This window comes from Ranitomeya variabilis, chromosome 2 (genome assembly GCF_051348905.1).
Source record: "Ranitomeya variabilis isolate aRanVar5 chromosome 2, aRanVar5.hap1, whole genome shotgun sequence".
In the NCBI taxonomy this organism is placed as follows: Eukaryota; Metazoa; Chordata; class Amphibia; order Anura; family Dendrobatidae; genus Ranitomeya; species Ranitomeya variabilis.
Window position 1 is genome coordinate 849,441,080 of NC_135233.1, and position 13,743 is coordinate 849,454,822.

Sequence of the window (13,743 nt, forward strand, 5' to 3'; positions counted from 1 at the left end):
TTTCAACATTCACAATGTAGGATAAATAGTTATACAGTTTTTTTTACTGCTTGTTACAAATGTTGTGATACCAGACATGTTTTGGGGTGCATTTGTGATTTATTAGATTAATATCTATGTGTAAATGTGGGATAATCGTTTTTTTTTGCTTGTTTGTTTTTACAGTTTTCATAGACAGTATAACTACAGAGTAGCATATAGCCTATACTATCTGGAGTGACTGGCCCTGGTGTCCAGCTTGCAGTACATTCGCTTTCATTCCTTTTCCCACTGTATTACTGGTATGTGACTTATTTTCTAGTGTCTTGCACCTGTTCCTGTCTGTCTTCATCGCTGGGTCACATTTCCTTTCCATAGTCCGTTCTTTACTGTGAGTCCGAATGTGGAGGAAGGGCAGCAAAAAGGAACAGAGAAACTACCCAAAGAACAGCAGTGGAATTGGGAATTATGGAATGGTTATGGGTTATATTCACACTTAGTTTAGCTCCCTACTTTTCAGGTAAGCGTCTAACGCTTTTTATTCAATCTGCATATTTTAGTGATATTTCTAATTAAACAAATGTCTTTGCATATGTGCCGTCATTCTGTATTTTCATAAATGTTACCATAATATCCACTATTGACAGTCACATTTTGTGAAATAAGATTATCACTTTGGTTTTATATCTTTTTTGTGTGTTTTTTTATGTTGTGCTGCTAGAATGAAGAGTCAACATGACCATGAATAGGCATTTATGTTAAATCCCTAATTCTTTTATTTTTCTTTTATTAGTGGGTCAGTCATTTACTCATTAGAAATGCAATAATGCTGGATAATCTGGAAATTAATGAGCTAAAAGTAAATGCTAGTGAGTTTTCTAAAAGAACTACTGCCTGTCTCTTACTACAACCTCGTAAAATAACTAGATATTAATCACCCTGGTGGGTAATGCACAACTTCTTCAGACATTGGAATAAACAGTGGGCAAATCAAAAGATAGATAGATAGATAGTCTATTTCTTCTGGTAAACGTTCATTTAGGTTTGATTGTGTGTATAAAACATAGATATACCACAAAATGCAGAGTGTGCGTGTGATGTGTGACGTGTGTGGTGTGTCTGCACAAATCTATGGTGTGTGTTGTATGTTTTCATGCTCATGTGTATGTGGGGTACATGTGTGTGTGTGTGCGCATATATGTGCTTTAGGTGTGCCTGTGTGTGTGCGCACATGTGTGTGGTGTATGTGTGTCTATATGGGTATCTGCCAGGCCCAGATTGTCCGATCAGCCAGGACCAGGAGGGGGAAGAGCAGCAGGCAGCGTGCAGAGCAGCAGCACAGGACAGCAGAACAAGATGAGAAGTAGCTGCCCTGTGTGACCACAGCCCAGCACCTAGAGCAGCCCATCTCAGCTTTTGCTGTGCGGAGATAAATTGTGGGGGTTTGGGCATATAACAAATGATAAATTAAACATGGCAGTATAGAGTATGTGTGTTTTGCAGTGTAGGTGCATGTGTGTTTTCATGTGTGTGAGTGTGCATGTGTTTTCCTATGTGTGTGAACGTGAATGTGTGCATGTGTGTTTTACTATGTGTGTAAGTGTGCATGTGTGTTTTCCTATGCATTTGAGCGTGCATGTGTGTTTTCCTATGTGTGTGAGTGTGCATGTATGTGTAGCGCCCCCACTGCCGCAGGGCCGAGGGGTACCCGGTACCGGGCCTCTGAGTCTCTGCTCTGGGGTTGTCACGGTGGCTAGACCCGGTCCGTGACCCTGCTGAGGGGCGTAAAGTAATAGATGTGGATAGTGGTGGTGGTGCGGTGCAGTAAATAACGAGGACACCTGTTATGACCCCAATGGCAGAGGGTCTCAGAAATAAATACCAAGTCTGCAAACACAAAAAACCAGCTCATAGGGCAGTGGTAACTGGGCTGACCGTATATCTAATCCTAGCACCACAAATAGCAGCAGCCGGGGAACGTGCCTACGTTGGTTCTAGACGTCTCGCGCCAGCCGGAGAACTAACTACCCTAGAAGGGAAAAGATAGACCTTTCTTGCCTCCAGAGAAAAGACCCCAAAAGTTGGATACAAGCCCCCAACAAATAATAACGGTGAGGTAAGAAGAAAAGACAAACGTAAGAATGAACTAGGTATTTAGCAAAGAGAGGCCCACTGACTAATAGCAGAATATAGTAAGATGACTTATACGGTCAGCAAAAACCCTATCAAAATTTCCACGCTGGATATTCAAGAACCCCCGAACCGTCTAACGGCCCGGGGGGAGAATACCAGCCCCCTAGAGCTTCCAGCAAAATCAGGAATCACATTTAGTACAAGCTGGACAAAAAATAAGACCAATACAAATAACCAAAAAACAAGGAAGCAGGACTTAGCTTAATTTTGCAAGAACCAGGACCAGCAGACAGGAGCAAACAGAAAGGACTGATCACAACGATGCCAGGCACCAGACTGAGAATTCAGGAAGTTCATATAGCAACACCCCTGGACTAACGACCCAGGTGGGTGCCAAACTGAGGAAAGACAATCCCAGAGTCATATCACTAGTGACCACAAGAGGGAGCCAAAAAAGTCTAATTCACAACAGTACCCCCCCCTTTAAGGAGGGGTCACCGAACCCTCACCAAGACCACCAGGGCGATCAGGATGAGCAGCGTGAAAGGCACGAACTAAATCGGCCGCATGCACATCAGAGGCAACCACCCAGGAATTATCCTCCTGACCATAGCCCTTCCACTTGACCAGATACTGAAGCCTCCGCCTGGAGAGACGAGAATCCAAGATCTTGTCCACCACGTACTCCAACTCGCCCTCAACCAACACTGGAGCAGGAGGCTCAACAGAAGGAACCACAGGTACAACGTACCGCCGCAACAAAGACCTATGGAACACGTTGTGAATGGCAAACGACACCGGAAGATCCAAGCGAAAGGACACAGGATTAAGGATTTCCAATATCTTGTAAGGACCGATGAAGCGAGGCTTAAATTTAGGAGAGGAGACCTTCATAGGAACAAATCGAGAAGATAGCCATACCAAATCCCCAACACGAAGTCGGGGACCCACACCGCGGAGGCGGTTGGCAAAACGCTGAGCCTTCTCCTGTGACAACTTTAAGTTGTCCACCACATGACTCCAAATCTGCTGCAACCTATCCACCACAGAATCTACCCCAGGACAGTCAGAAGACTCCACATGTCCCGAGGAAAAACGAGGATGGAAACCAGAGTTGCAGAAACATGGCGAAACCAAAGTAGCGGAACTAGCCCGATTATTAAGGGCAAACTCAGCCAACGGCAAGAAGGTCACCCAATCATCCTGATCTGCAGAAACAAAACACCTCAAATAAGCCTCCAGAGTCTGATTAGTTCGCTCCGTTTGTCCATTAGTCTGAGGATGAAAGGCAGACGAAAACGACAAATCAATGCCCATCTTAGCACAAAAGGATCGCCAGAACCTGGAAACAAACTGGAATCCTCTGTCAGACACGATATTCTCAGGAATGCCGTGTAAACGAACCACATTCTGAAAGAACAAAGGAACCAGATCGGAAGAGGAAGGCAGCTTAGGCAAAGGCACCAAATGGACCATCTTGGAAAAGCGATCACATACCACCCAGATGACAGACATGCCCTGAGACACCGGAAGATCTGAAATGAAATCCATGGAAATGTGTGTCCAAGGCCTCTTCGGGACAGGCAAGGGCAAGAGCAACCTGCTGGCACGAGAACAGCAAGGCTTAGCTCGAGCACAAGTCCCACAGGACTGCACAAATGACCGCACATCCCGTGACAAGGAAGGCCACCAAAAGGACCTAGCCACCAAATCTCTGGTGCCAAAAATTCCCGGATGCCCTGCCAACACCGAGGAATGAACCTCGGAAATGACTCTGCTGGTCCACTTATCAGGAACAAACAGTCTGTCAGGTGGACAAGAGTCAGGTCTACCAGCCTGAAATCTCTGCAAAACACGTCGCAAATCCGGAGAAATGGCTGACAAGATTACTCCCTCTTTAAGAATACCAACTGGTTCTGTGACTCCAGGAGAGTCAGGCACAAAGCTCCTTGAAAGAGCATCAGCCTTCACATTCTTTGAACCTGGTAAATACGAGACCACAAAGTCAAAACGGGAGAAAAACAATGACCAACGGGCCTGTCTAGGATTCAGGCGTTTAGCAGACTCGAGATACATCAGATTTTTGTGATCAGTCAAGACCACCACACGATGCTTAGCACCCTCGAGCCAATGACGCCACTCCTCAAATGCCCACTTCATGGCCAGCAACTCCCGATTGCCAACATCATAATTCCGCTCAGCAGGCGAAAACTTCCTAGAGAAAAAAGCACATGGTCTCATTACAGAGCAACCAGGGCCTCTCTGCGACAAAACGGCCCCTGCCCCAATCTCAGAAGCATCCACTTCAACCTGAAAGGGAAGTGAGACATCAGGCTGGCACAAAACAGGCGCTGAAGTAAACCGGCGCTTCAACTCTTGGAAAGCTTCCACGGCCGCAGGAGCCCAGTTAGCAACATCAGAACCTTTTTTGGTCATATCCGTCAAAGGTTTAACAACGCTAGAAAAATTAGCGATAAAACGACGGTAGAAGTTAGCAAAACCCAAGAACTTCTGAAGACTCTTAACTGACGTGGGTTGAGTCCAATCATGAATAGCTCGGACCTTGACTGGGTCCATCTCCACCGCAGAAGGGGAAAAAATAAAACCCAAAAAGGGAACCTTCTGTACTCCAAAGAGACACTTTGAGCCCTTAACAAACAAAGCATTCTCACGCAAAACCTGATACACCATCCTGACCTGCTCTACATGCGAGTCCCAATCATCAGAAAAAAACAGAATATCATCCAGATAAACAATCATAAATTTATCCAGATACTTCCGGAAAATATCATGCATAAAGGACTGAAACACTGAAGGAGCATTAGAGAGCCCAAAAGGCATCACCAAGTACTCAAAATGACCTTCGGGCGTATTAAATGCAGTTTTCCATTCATCTCCTTGCTTAATGCGCACAAGGTTGTACGCACCACGAAGATCTATCTTGGTGAACCACTTGGCACCTTTAATCCGGGAAAACAAGTCCGACAACAGAGGCAAAGGATACTGAAATTTAACAGTGATTTTATTCAGAAGCCGATAGTCAATACAAGGTCTCAAAGATCCGTCCTTCTTGGCCACAAAAAAGAACCCCGCACCAAGAGGGGAAGAGGATGGACGGATATGCCCCTTCTCCAGAGATTCCTTGATATACGAACGCATTGCGGTATGCTCAGGTACAGACAGATTAAATAGTCTTCCCTTAGGAAATTTACTACCTGGAATCAAATCTATAGCGCAGTCACAGTCCCTATGAGGAGGCAGAGCACTGGACCTGGACTCGCTGAATACATCCTGAAAATCAGACAAATACTCAGGAACTTCCGAAGGAGTAGAGGAAGCAATAGACACCGGCGGGGAATCACCATGAATTCCCTGACAGCCCCAACTTGACACAGACATTACCTTCCAATCCAAGACTGGATTATGGGTCTGTAACCATGGCAGACCCAAAACGACCAAATCATGCATTTTATGCAGAACAAGAAAACGAATCACCTCCCGATGTTCAGGAGTCATGCACATGGTTACCTGTGTCCAAAACTGCAGTTTATTTTCCGCCAATGGCGTAGCATCAATACCTCTAAGAGGGATAGGATTTACCAACGGCTCAAGAACAAAACCACAGCGCTTGGCAAATGACAGATCCATAAGACTCAGGGCAGCACCTGAATCCACAAACGCCATAACAGGGTAGGAAGACAATGAGCAAATTAAAGTCACAGACAAAATAAATTTAGGTTGCAAATTACCAATGGCGACAGGACTAACAACCCTTGTTAGGCGTTTAGAGCATGCTGATATAACATGTGTAGAATCACCACAGTAAAAACACAACTCATTCTGACGTCCATGATTTTTCCGTTCATTTCTAGTCTGAATTCTACCACATTGCATTAAATCAGGTGTTTGTTCAGACAACACCACCAGAGGATTAGCGGCTTTGCGCTCCCGCAAACGCCGGTCAATTTGAATAGCCAGCGCCATGGAATCATTCAGACTTGTAGGAATGGAGAAACCCACCATCACATTCTTAATGGCTTCAGAAAGGCCATTTCTGAAATTTGCGGCCAGAGCACACTCATTCCACTGAGTAAGCACGGACCATTTCCGAAATTTTTGGCAATACACTTCAGCTTCATCCTGGCCCTGAGAAATAGCCAGCAAGGCTTTTTCTGCCTGAATTTCAAGATTGGGTTCCTCGTAAAGCAATCCGAGCGCCAGAAAAAACGCATCAATATTTGCCAATGCTGGATCTCCTGGCGCTAGCGAGAAGGCCCAATCCTGAGGGTCGCCCCATAAGAAAGAGATAACAATTTTAACTTGCTGAGCTGAGTCTCCAGATGAACGGGGTCTCAGAGATAGAAACAATTTACAATTATTCCTGAAATTCCTAAACTTAAATCGGTCTCCAGAGAACAGTTCAGGAATAGGTATTTTAGGTTCAGACATAGGACTACTGGTAACAAAATCTTGCATGCCCTGCACACGAGCAGCAAGCTGGTCCACACTTGTAATCAAGGTCTGGACATTCATGTCTGCAGCAAGCTCAAGCAACTCAGAGGTAAAGGGGAGGAAGAAAGAGGGGAAAAAAAAAAAAAACTCAGAATTTCCTTTCTTATTATCCCACTTCTGCAATGCATTAAACATTCAACTTAGGCCTGGCATACTGTTATGACCCCAATGGCAGAGGGTCTCAGAAATAAATACCAAGTCTGCAAACACAAAAAACCAGCTCATAGGGCAGTGGTAACTGGGCTGACCGTATATCTAATCCTAGCACCACAAATAGCAGCAGCCGGGGAACGTGCCTACGTTGGTTCTAGACGTCTCGCGCCAGCCGGAGAACTAACTACCCTAGAAGGGAAAAGATAGACCTTTCTTGCCTCCAGAGAAAAGACCCCAAAAGTTGGATACAAGCCCCCAACAAATAATAACGGTGAGGTAAGAAGAAAAGACAAACGTAAGAATGAACTAGGTATTTAGCAAAGAGAGGCCCACTGACTAATAGCAGAATATAGTAAGATGACTTATACGGTCAGCAAAAACCCTATCAAAATTTCCACGCTGGATATTCAAGAACCCCCGAACCGTCTAACGGCCCGGGGGGAGAATACCAGCCCCCTAGAGCTTCCAGCAAAATCAGGAATCACATTTAGTACAAGCTGGACAAAAAATAAGAGCAATACAAATAACCAAAAAACAAGGAAGCAGGACTTAGCTTAATTTTGCAAGAACCAGGACCAGCAGACAGGAGCAAACAGAAAGGACTGATTACAACGATGCCAGGCACCAGACTGAGAATTCAGGAAGTTCATATAGCAACACCCCTGGACTAACGACCCAGGTGGGTGCCAAACTGAGGAAAGACAATCCCAGAGTCATATCACTAGTGACCACAAGAGGGAGCCAAAAATGTCTAATTCACAACAGACACCAGGTTGCAGTCTCTTTACCTCTTTACTGAAGGTCTCTGGGTCCTCAGTCCGGAATACGGTTCACCAGGCTGCGCAAGTCCGGCCGGTCCGATGGCACCTCCAGAGTTCCCTTTGCAGGTGGAAATCTGTGCCTTCCTGCTAGCGCTATGTGTTGTGGTCCTCCCCTGCTGTGCTTACGGAAAGTCCCCACAACTGTTGTGTCTGTTTCTCGTGTTCCCTCACAACTCGATTAGATGATGTTCTGCTAATCCGTCCCTCCCGGTGTTATGGTTGGGACGCACCCGTATGACGGGTAGGCTCGGAGCTCTTCCGGGACCCTAGAGTCGCCCCTCTCCACAGGTTGCCCCCTATGTCTTCTTAGGGGATTAAGGTGAGACAGCCCGCCTGTGACTGACTGTCCTGCCGTTGGTTTGAAGTATTGCCTGAAGCTATATATAGAAATACTTCCTCGGCGTTCCGGCCGCCGGTTGTGCGCCTCAGTAGGATGTTGCCTCGGTCTTACAGCACGACTCCTACTGGTATTCTCCTTCTTGCTTTGATCTCGTTTCTCACTCAGCACAATATATCTCGCTTCTGATCCTTTCTTAGGGCACCGCCGCTATGCTGAGCAGGCACGGTCCCGTGACGTTCTCTCTCGTTGCCAGGCCTCTGTCAGGGTCCCAAACCTGACAGGGACCCTACCGAATCTTCCCCCACAACACCCTCTGCCACAAGGTGTTGCCTGGTTCCAACCCAGTCAGCTTTCTCTCTAACTTCCTGCCTGACCCCAGTTTTACCAGTATGTGAGGAGTGGCCTAATGAATAGTACCCTTAGCTCCCCCTGGAGGCCCGACTGTGAAATGTATTGGTGTATGTGATACCTGGTCAGATGAACTCCTTCAGTGCCATCAGACGTACCATAGCCCCCCTTAGCGGTGGAGCCATAGTACTGCAACGACCAGGACTCTGGGGCGCTGCACTCCCCCCCGGTTAAATCCAGTACTCCTGGACTGGGAAGAAAACAACAATACATGTCAGCAAAAAGACATACAATTTTTGAAAATGCAAGTACAAGTCAACTTTTTAACAGAGCTTCCCTTTATGGGAGGTGAGGACACTTGAACGTTACAAACATGGTTAAATACTTTTAAATAACCTTACTATAAATAACTTTTCTTACCCAACCGGGTATTCTACTAAGTGCAAATTCTGAACAACAATAGTTTAACATTGCCTTTAAGGACGTACTCGCTAAATCCACTAAAGACCTTCTTATATCACATATAAGGCTAATTACCTGTGCTACATTCTCCTACTTTACGTCTGCAGGACCGCCTGTCCTAACTGCTCCAGACCTACTGCCTCTCCTTTCTGTTACAGGACCGCTCCTTTCCGTCCGAGCCTACTGTCCTTCCACTACTACACTGTTGTGAACTGTGTTTCTGGGCTCCCTCTGGTGGTCACTAACGGTATTGTGTTAGGCATGTCTTGTTGCAGGCCTGAGCTCCAGCTGTGTTGTTAAGCAGCGAGTGTTCCCTATTTAAGTCTCCTCTGGACTCAGTCTCTTGCCTGGCATCGTTGTATCCAGACCTATATGGTCTCCTCCGGATTCCTTTCAGTCTGTCTCATGCAAGAAAAGCTAAGTCTGTTTTGAACAATTTGGATTGTTTGCATTTTTCAGTGTTTTTGTCCAGCTTGCTTATATTTGATTTTCTGGCTCGCTGGAAGCTCTAAGGGTGCTGATGTTCTCCCCCCGCACCGTCAGTCGGTGTGGGGGTTCTTGAATGTTCAGCGTGGATGTTTTCGTAGGGTTTTCTGCTGACCGCATAGTCCACTATCTATTTTCTGCCTATCTAGACTAGTGGGCCTCACTTTGCTGAAATCTAGTTCATCTCTACGTTTGTGTTTTCTTCTTGCCTCACCGTTATTATTTGTTGGGGGCTTTCTATATCTTTGGGGTTCAATTTCTCTGGAGGCAAGTGAGGTCTTATTTTCTCTCTAGAGGTAGACAGTTCTCCGGCTGGCTCGAGACGTCTAGAACCAACGTAGGCACGTTCACCGGCTGCTTCTAGTTGTTTGTGTTAGGATCAGGTATGCGGTTAGCCCAGTTTCCACCTCCCTAGAGCAGTATTTATGTTTTTGCTATCTTGCCGGAATATCAGAGATCCTCTGCCATTGGGATCATAACAGAATGCCAGGCCTAAAGAAAATGTTTAATGCATCGCAGAAGCGGGATTAAAAAGAAGTTCTGAGTTTTTGTTTTTTTGGGGTTTTTTTGCTGCAGTTTGCCTAGCTTCTTCCATCCCCTTTTTCTCTGAGTGGCTGAAACTCTGCTGCAGATATGAATGTCCAGACTCTGACTTCTAGTGTGGATCAGCTTGCTGCTAGGGTACAAAGCATTCAGGATTTTGTTATCCATAGCCCTATGTCTGAACCAAAAATACCTATTCCTGAGCCGTTTTTTGGAGATAGATCTAAGTTCCTGAATTTTAGGAATAATTGTAAATTGTTTCTGTCTCTGAAACCTCGTTCCTCTGGTGGTTCCGCTCAGCAAGTTAAGATTGTTATTTCCTTCTTGCGCGGCGACCCTCAGGATTGGGCCTTCTCTCTGGCGCCAGGAGATCCTGCATTGGTGAATGTTGATGCGTTTTTCCAGGCGCTTGGTTTGCTTTATGAGGAGCCTAATCTTGAAAATCAGGCTGAAAAAATGTTGCTGGCTATCTCTCAGGGTCAGGACGAAGCTGAGGTATATTCCAAAAAATTTCGGAAATGGTCCGTGCTTACTCAGTGGAATGAGTGTGCACTGGCCGCAAATTTCAGAAATGGTCTTTCTGAAGCCATTAAAGATGTGATGGTGGGGTTTCCTATCCCTACAGGTCTGAGTGATTCAATGGCTCTGGCCATTCAAATTGATCGACGTTTGCGGGAGCGCAAATCTGTTAATCCTTTGGCGGTGCTGTCTGAACGGTCACCTGATTCTATGCAATGTGACAGAATTTTGACCAGAGCCGAGCGACAAAATCATAGACGTCAAAATGGGTTGTGTTTCTACTGTGGTGATTCAACACATGTTATCTCAGCATGCTCTAAACGTTTAAAAAAAGAAGTTAATCCTGTCGCCATTGGTACTTTTCAACCTAAGTTTATTTTGTCTGTGACTTTAATTTGTTCATTATCTTCTTACCCAGTTATGGCTTTTGTGGATTCTGGTGCTGCTTTAAGTCTGATGGATTTGTCGTTTGCCAAGCGCTGCGGTTTTGTCCTGGAGCCTTTGGAAAATCCTATTCCTCTTAGAGGAATTGATTCTACGCCATTGGCAGAGAATAAACCTCAGTATTGGACGCAAGTGACCATGTGCATGACTCCTGTACACCAGGAGGTGATTCGTTTTCTGGTACTGCATAAAATGCATGATGTTGTCGTTTTGGGTCTGCCATGGTTACAGGCCCATAATCCAGTTTTAGATTGGAAAGCTATGACTGTGTCTAGTTGGGGCTGTCAGGGGATTCATGGCGATTCTCCATTGGTGTCTATTGCTTCTTCTACTCCTTCTGAGATCCCTGAGTTTTTGTCAGACTTTCAGGATGTATTTAATGAGACCAGGTCCAGTGCCCTTCCTCCTCATAGGGACTGTGATTGTGCTATAGATTTGATTCCTGGTAGTAAGTTTCCTAAGGGACGACTCTTTCATTTATCTGTGCCAGAGCATGCCGCGATGCGGAGTTATATAAAGGAGTCTTTGGAGAAGGGACATATTCGCCCATCCTCGTCCCCTCTTGGTGCAGGATTCTTTTTTGTGGGCAAGAAAGACGGGTCTTTGAGACCTTGTATAGATTATCGTCTTCTGAATAAGATCACGGTTAAATTTCAGTATCCTTTGACATTGTTGTCTGATTTGTTTGCTTGGATTAAGGGATCCAGTTGGTTTACCAAGATAGATCTTCGTGGTGCGTATAACCTTGTGCGCATAAAGCAGGGAGATGAATGGAAAACGACATTTAATACGCCCGAGGGTCATTTTGAGTACCTGGTGATGCCTTTCGGATTATCTAATGCCCCTTCTGTGTTTCAGTCCTTCATGCATGACATCTTCTGGAAATATCTGGATAAATTCATGATTATTTATCTGGATGATATTTTGGTTTTTTCTGATGATTGGGAGTCCCATGTGAACCAGGTCAGGATGGTGTTTCAGGTTCTGCGGGAGAATGCTCTATTTGTGAAGGGCTCAAAATGTATCTTTGGGGTACAGAAGGTTTCTTTTTTGGGTTTTTTGTTTTTTCCCCTTCTACTGTGGAGATGGACCCAGTCAAGGTCCGTGCCATTCATGACTGGATTCAGCCCACGTCTGTTAAGAGCCTGCAGAAGTTCTTGGGCTTTGCTAATTTTTACCGTCGTTTTATCGCTAATTTTTCCAGCGTGGTTAAACCTTTGACGGATATGACCAAGAAGGGTTCTGATGTTGCTAATTGGTCTCCTGCGGCCGTGGAGGCCTTTCGGGAGCTGAAGCGTCGGTTTACTTCAGCGCCAGTCTTGTGCCAGCTGGATGTCTCTCTTCCCTTCCAGGTTGAAGTTGATGCTTCTGAGATTGGTGCAGGGGCTGTTTTGTCGCAAAAAAGTTCTGATGGCTCCGTGATGAAGCCATGCGCCTTCTTTTCAAGGAAATTTTTGCCTGCTGAGCGGAACTACGATGTTGGTAATCGGGAGTTGTTGGCTATGAAGTGGGCATTTGAGGAGTGGCGACATTGGCTCGAGGGAGCTAGACATCGTGTGGTGGTCTTGACTGATCATAAAAATCTGATCTACCTCGAGTCTGCCAAGCGCCTGAATCCTAGACAGGCTTGTTGGTCGTTGTTTTTCTCCCGTTTTGACTTTGTGGTCTTGTACCTGCCTGGCTCGAAGAACGTGAAGGCTGATGCACTTTCTAGGAGTTTTGTGCCTGACTCTCCGGGAGTCTCTGAGCCGGCTGGTATTCTCAGAGAGGGAGTGATTTTGTCTGCCATTTACCCAGATTTGCGACGAGTGCTGCAGAAATTTCAGGCTGATAGGCCTGATCGTTGCCCACCAGAGAGATTGTTTGTCCCTGATAGATGGACCAGCAGAGTTATTTCTGAGGTTCATTCTTCGGTGTTGGCGGGACATCCTGGGATTTTCGGTACCAGAGATTTGGTGGCTAGGTCCTTTTGGTGGCCTTCCTTGTCGCGGGATGTGCGTTCTTTTGTGCAGTCCTGTGGGATTTGTGCTCAGGCTAAGCCTTGCTGTTCTCGTGCCAGCGGGTTGCTTTTGCCCTTGCCTATCCCAAAGAGGCCTTGGACGCACATTTCCTTGGATTTCATTTCGGATCTTCCGGTATCTCGGAAGATGTCTGTCATCTGGGTGGTGTGCGATCGTTTTTCTAAAATGGTCCATTTGGTGCCCTTGCCTAAGTTGCCTTCCTCCTCTGATTTGGTCCCTTTGTTCTTTCAGAATGTGGTTCGTTTGCACGGCATCCCTGAGAATATTGTGTCTGACAGAGGATCCCAGTTTGTGTCCAGATTCTGGCGATCCTTTTGTGCTAAGATGGGTATTGATTTGTCTTTTTCGTCGGCTTTTCATCCTCAGACTAATGGCCAGACCGAGCGAACTAATCAGACGTTGGAGACTTATTTGAGATGTTTTGTTTCTGCTGATCAGGACGACTGGGTTACCTTTTTGCCACTGGCCGAGTTTGCCCTTAATAATCGGGCTAGTTCTGCCACTTTGGTTTCACCCTTTTTCTGCAACTCTGGTTTTCATCCTCGTTTCTCCTCGGGCCAGGTTGAACCTTCTGACTGTCCTGGGGTTGATTCTGTGGTGGATAGGTTGCAGCGGATTTGGAACCATGTGGTGGACAATTTGAGATTGTCACAAGACAAGGCCCAGCGTTTTGCCAACCGCCGCCGCGGTGTGGGTCCCCGACTTCGTATTGGGGATTTGGTTTGGTTGTCTTCTCGGCATGTTCCTTTGAAAGTCTCCTCTCCTAAGTTCAAGCCTCGCTTTATCGGTCCTTATAAGATTTTGGAAATCCTTAACCCGGTGTCTTTTCGCTTGGACCTCCCAGCGTCATTTGCTATTCATAATGTGTTCCATAGGTCCTTGTTGCGGCGGTACGTGGTGCCTGTGGTTCCTGCTGTTGAGCCTCCTGCCCCGGTTTTGGTTGAGGGCGAGTTGGAGTACGTGGTGGAGAAGATTCTGGATT

General features: G+C 46.1%; 1 protein-coding gene across 1 annotated transcript in view; it reads left to right on the top strand.

The window, feature by feature from the left end:
• Window positions 1–339: 339 nt before the first annotated feature.
• CHRND (cholinergic receptor nicotinic delta subunit) overlaps window positions 340–13,743 on the top strand; it is an 85,699-nt gene continuing 72,295 nt past the window's right edge. Inside the window, exon 1 of the mRNA XM_077292916.1 lies at window positions 340–499. Within this exon, the coding sequence (XP_077149031.1) occupies window positions 448–499 (52 nt within the window). The 5' untranslated portion in view covers window positions 340–447. The remainder of the gene's footprint in view (window positions 500–13,743) is intronic.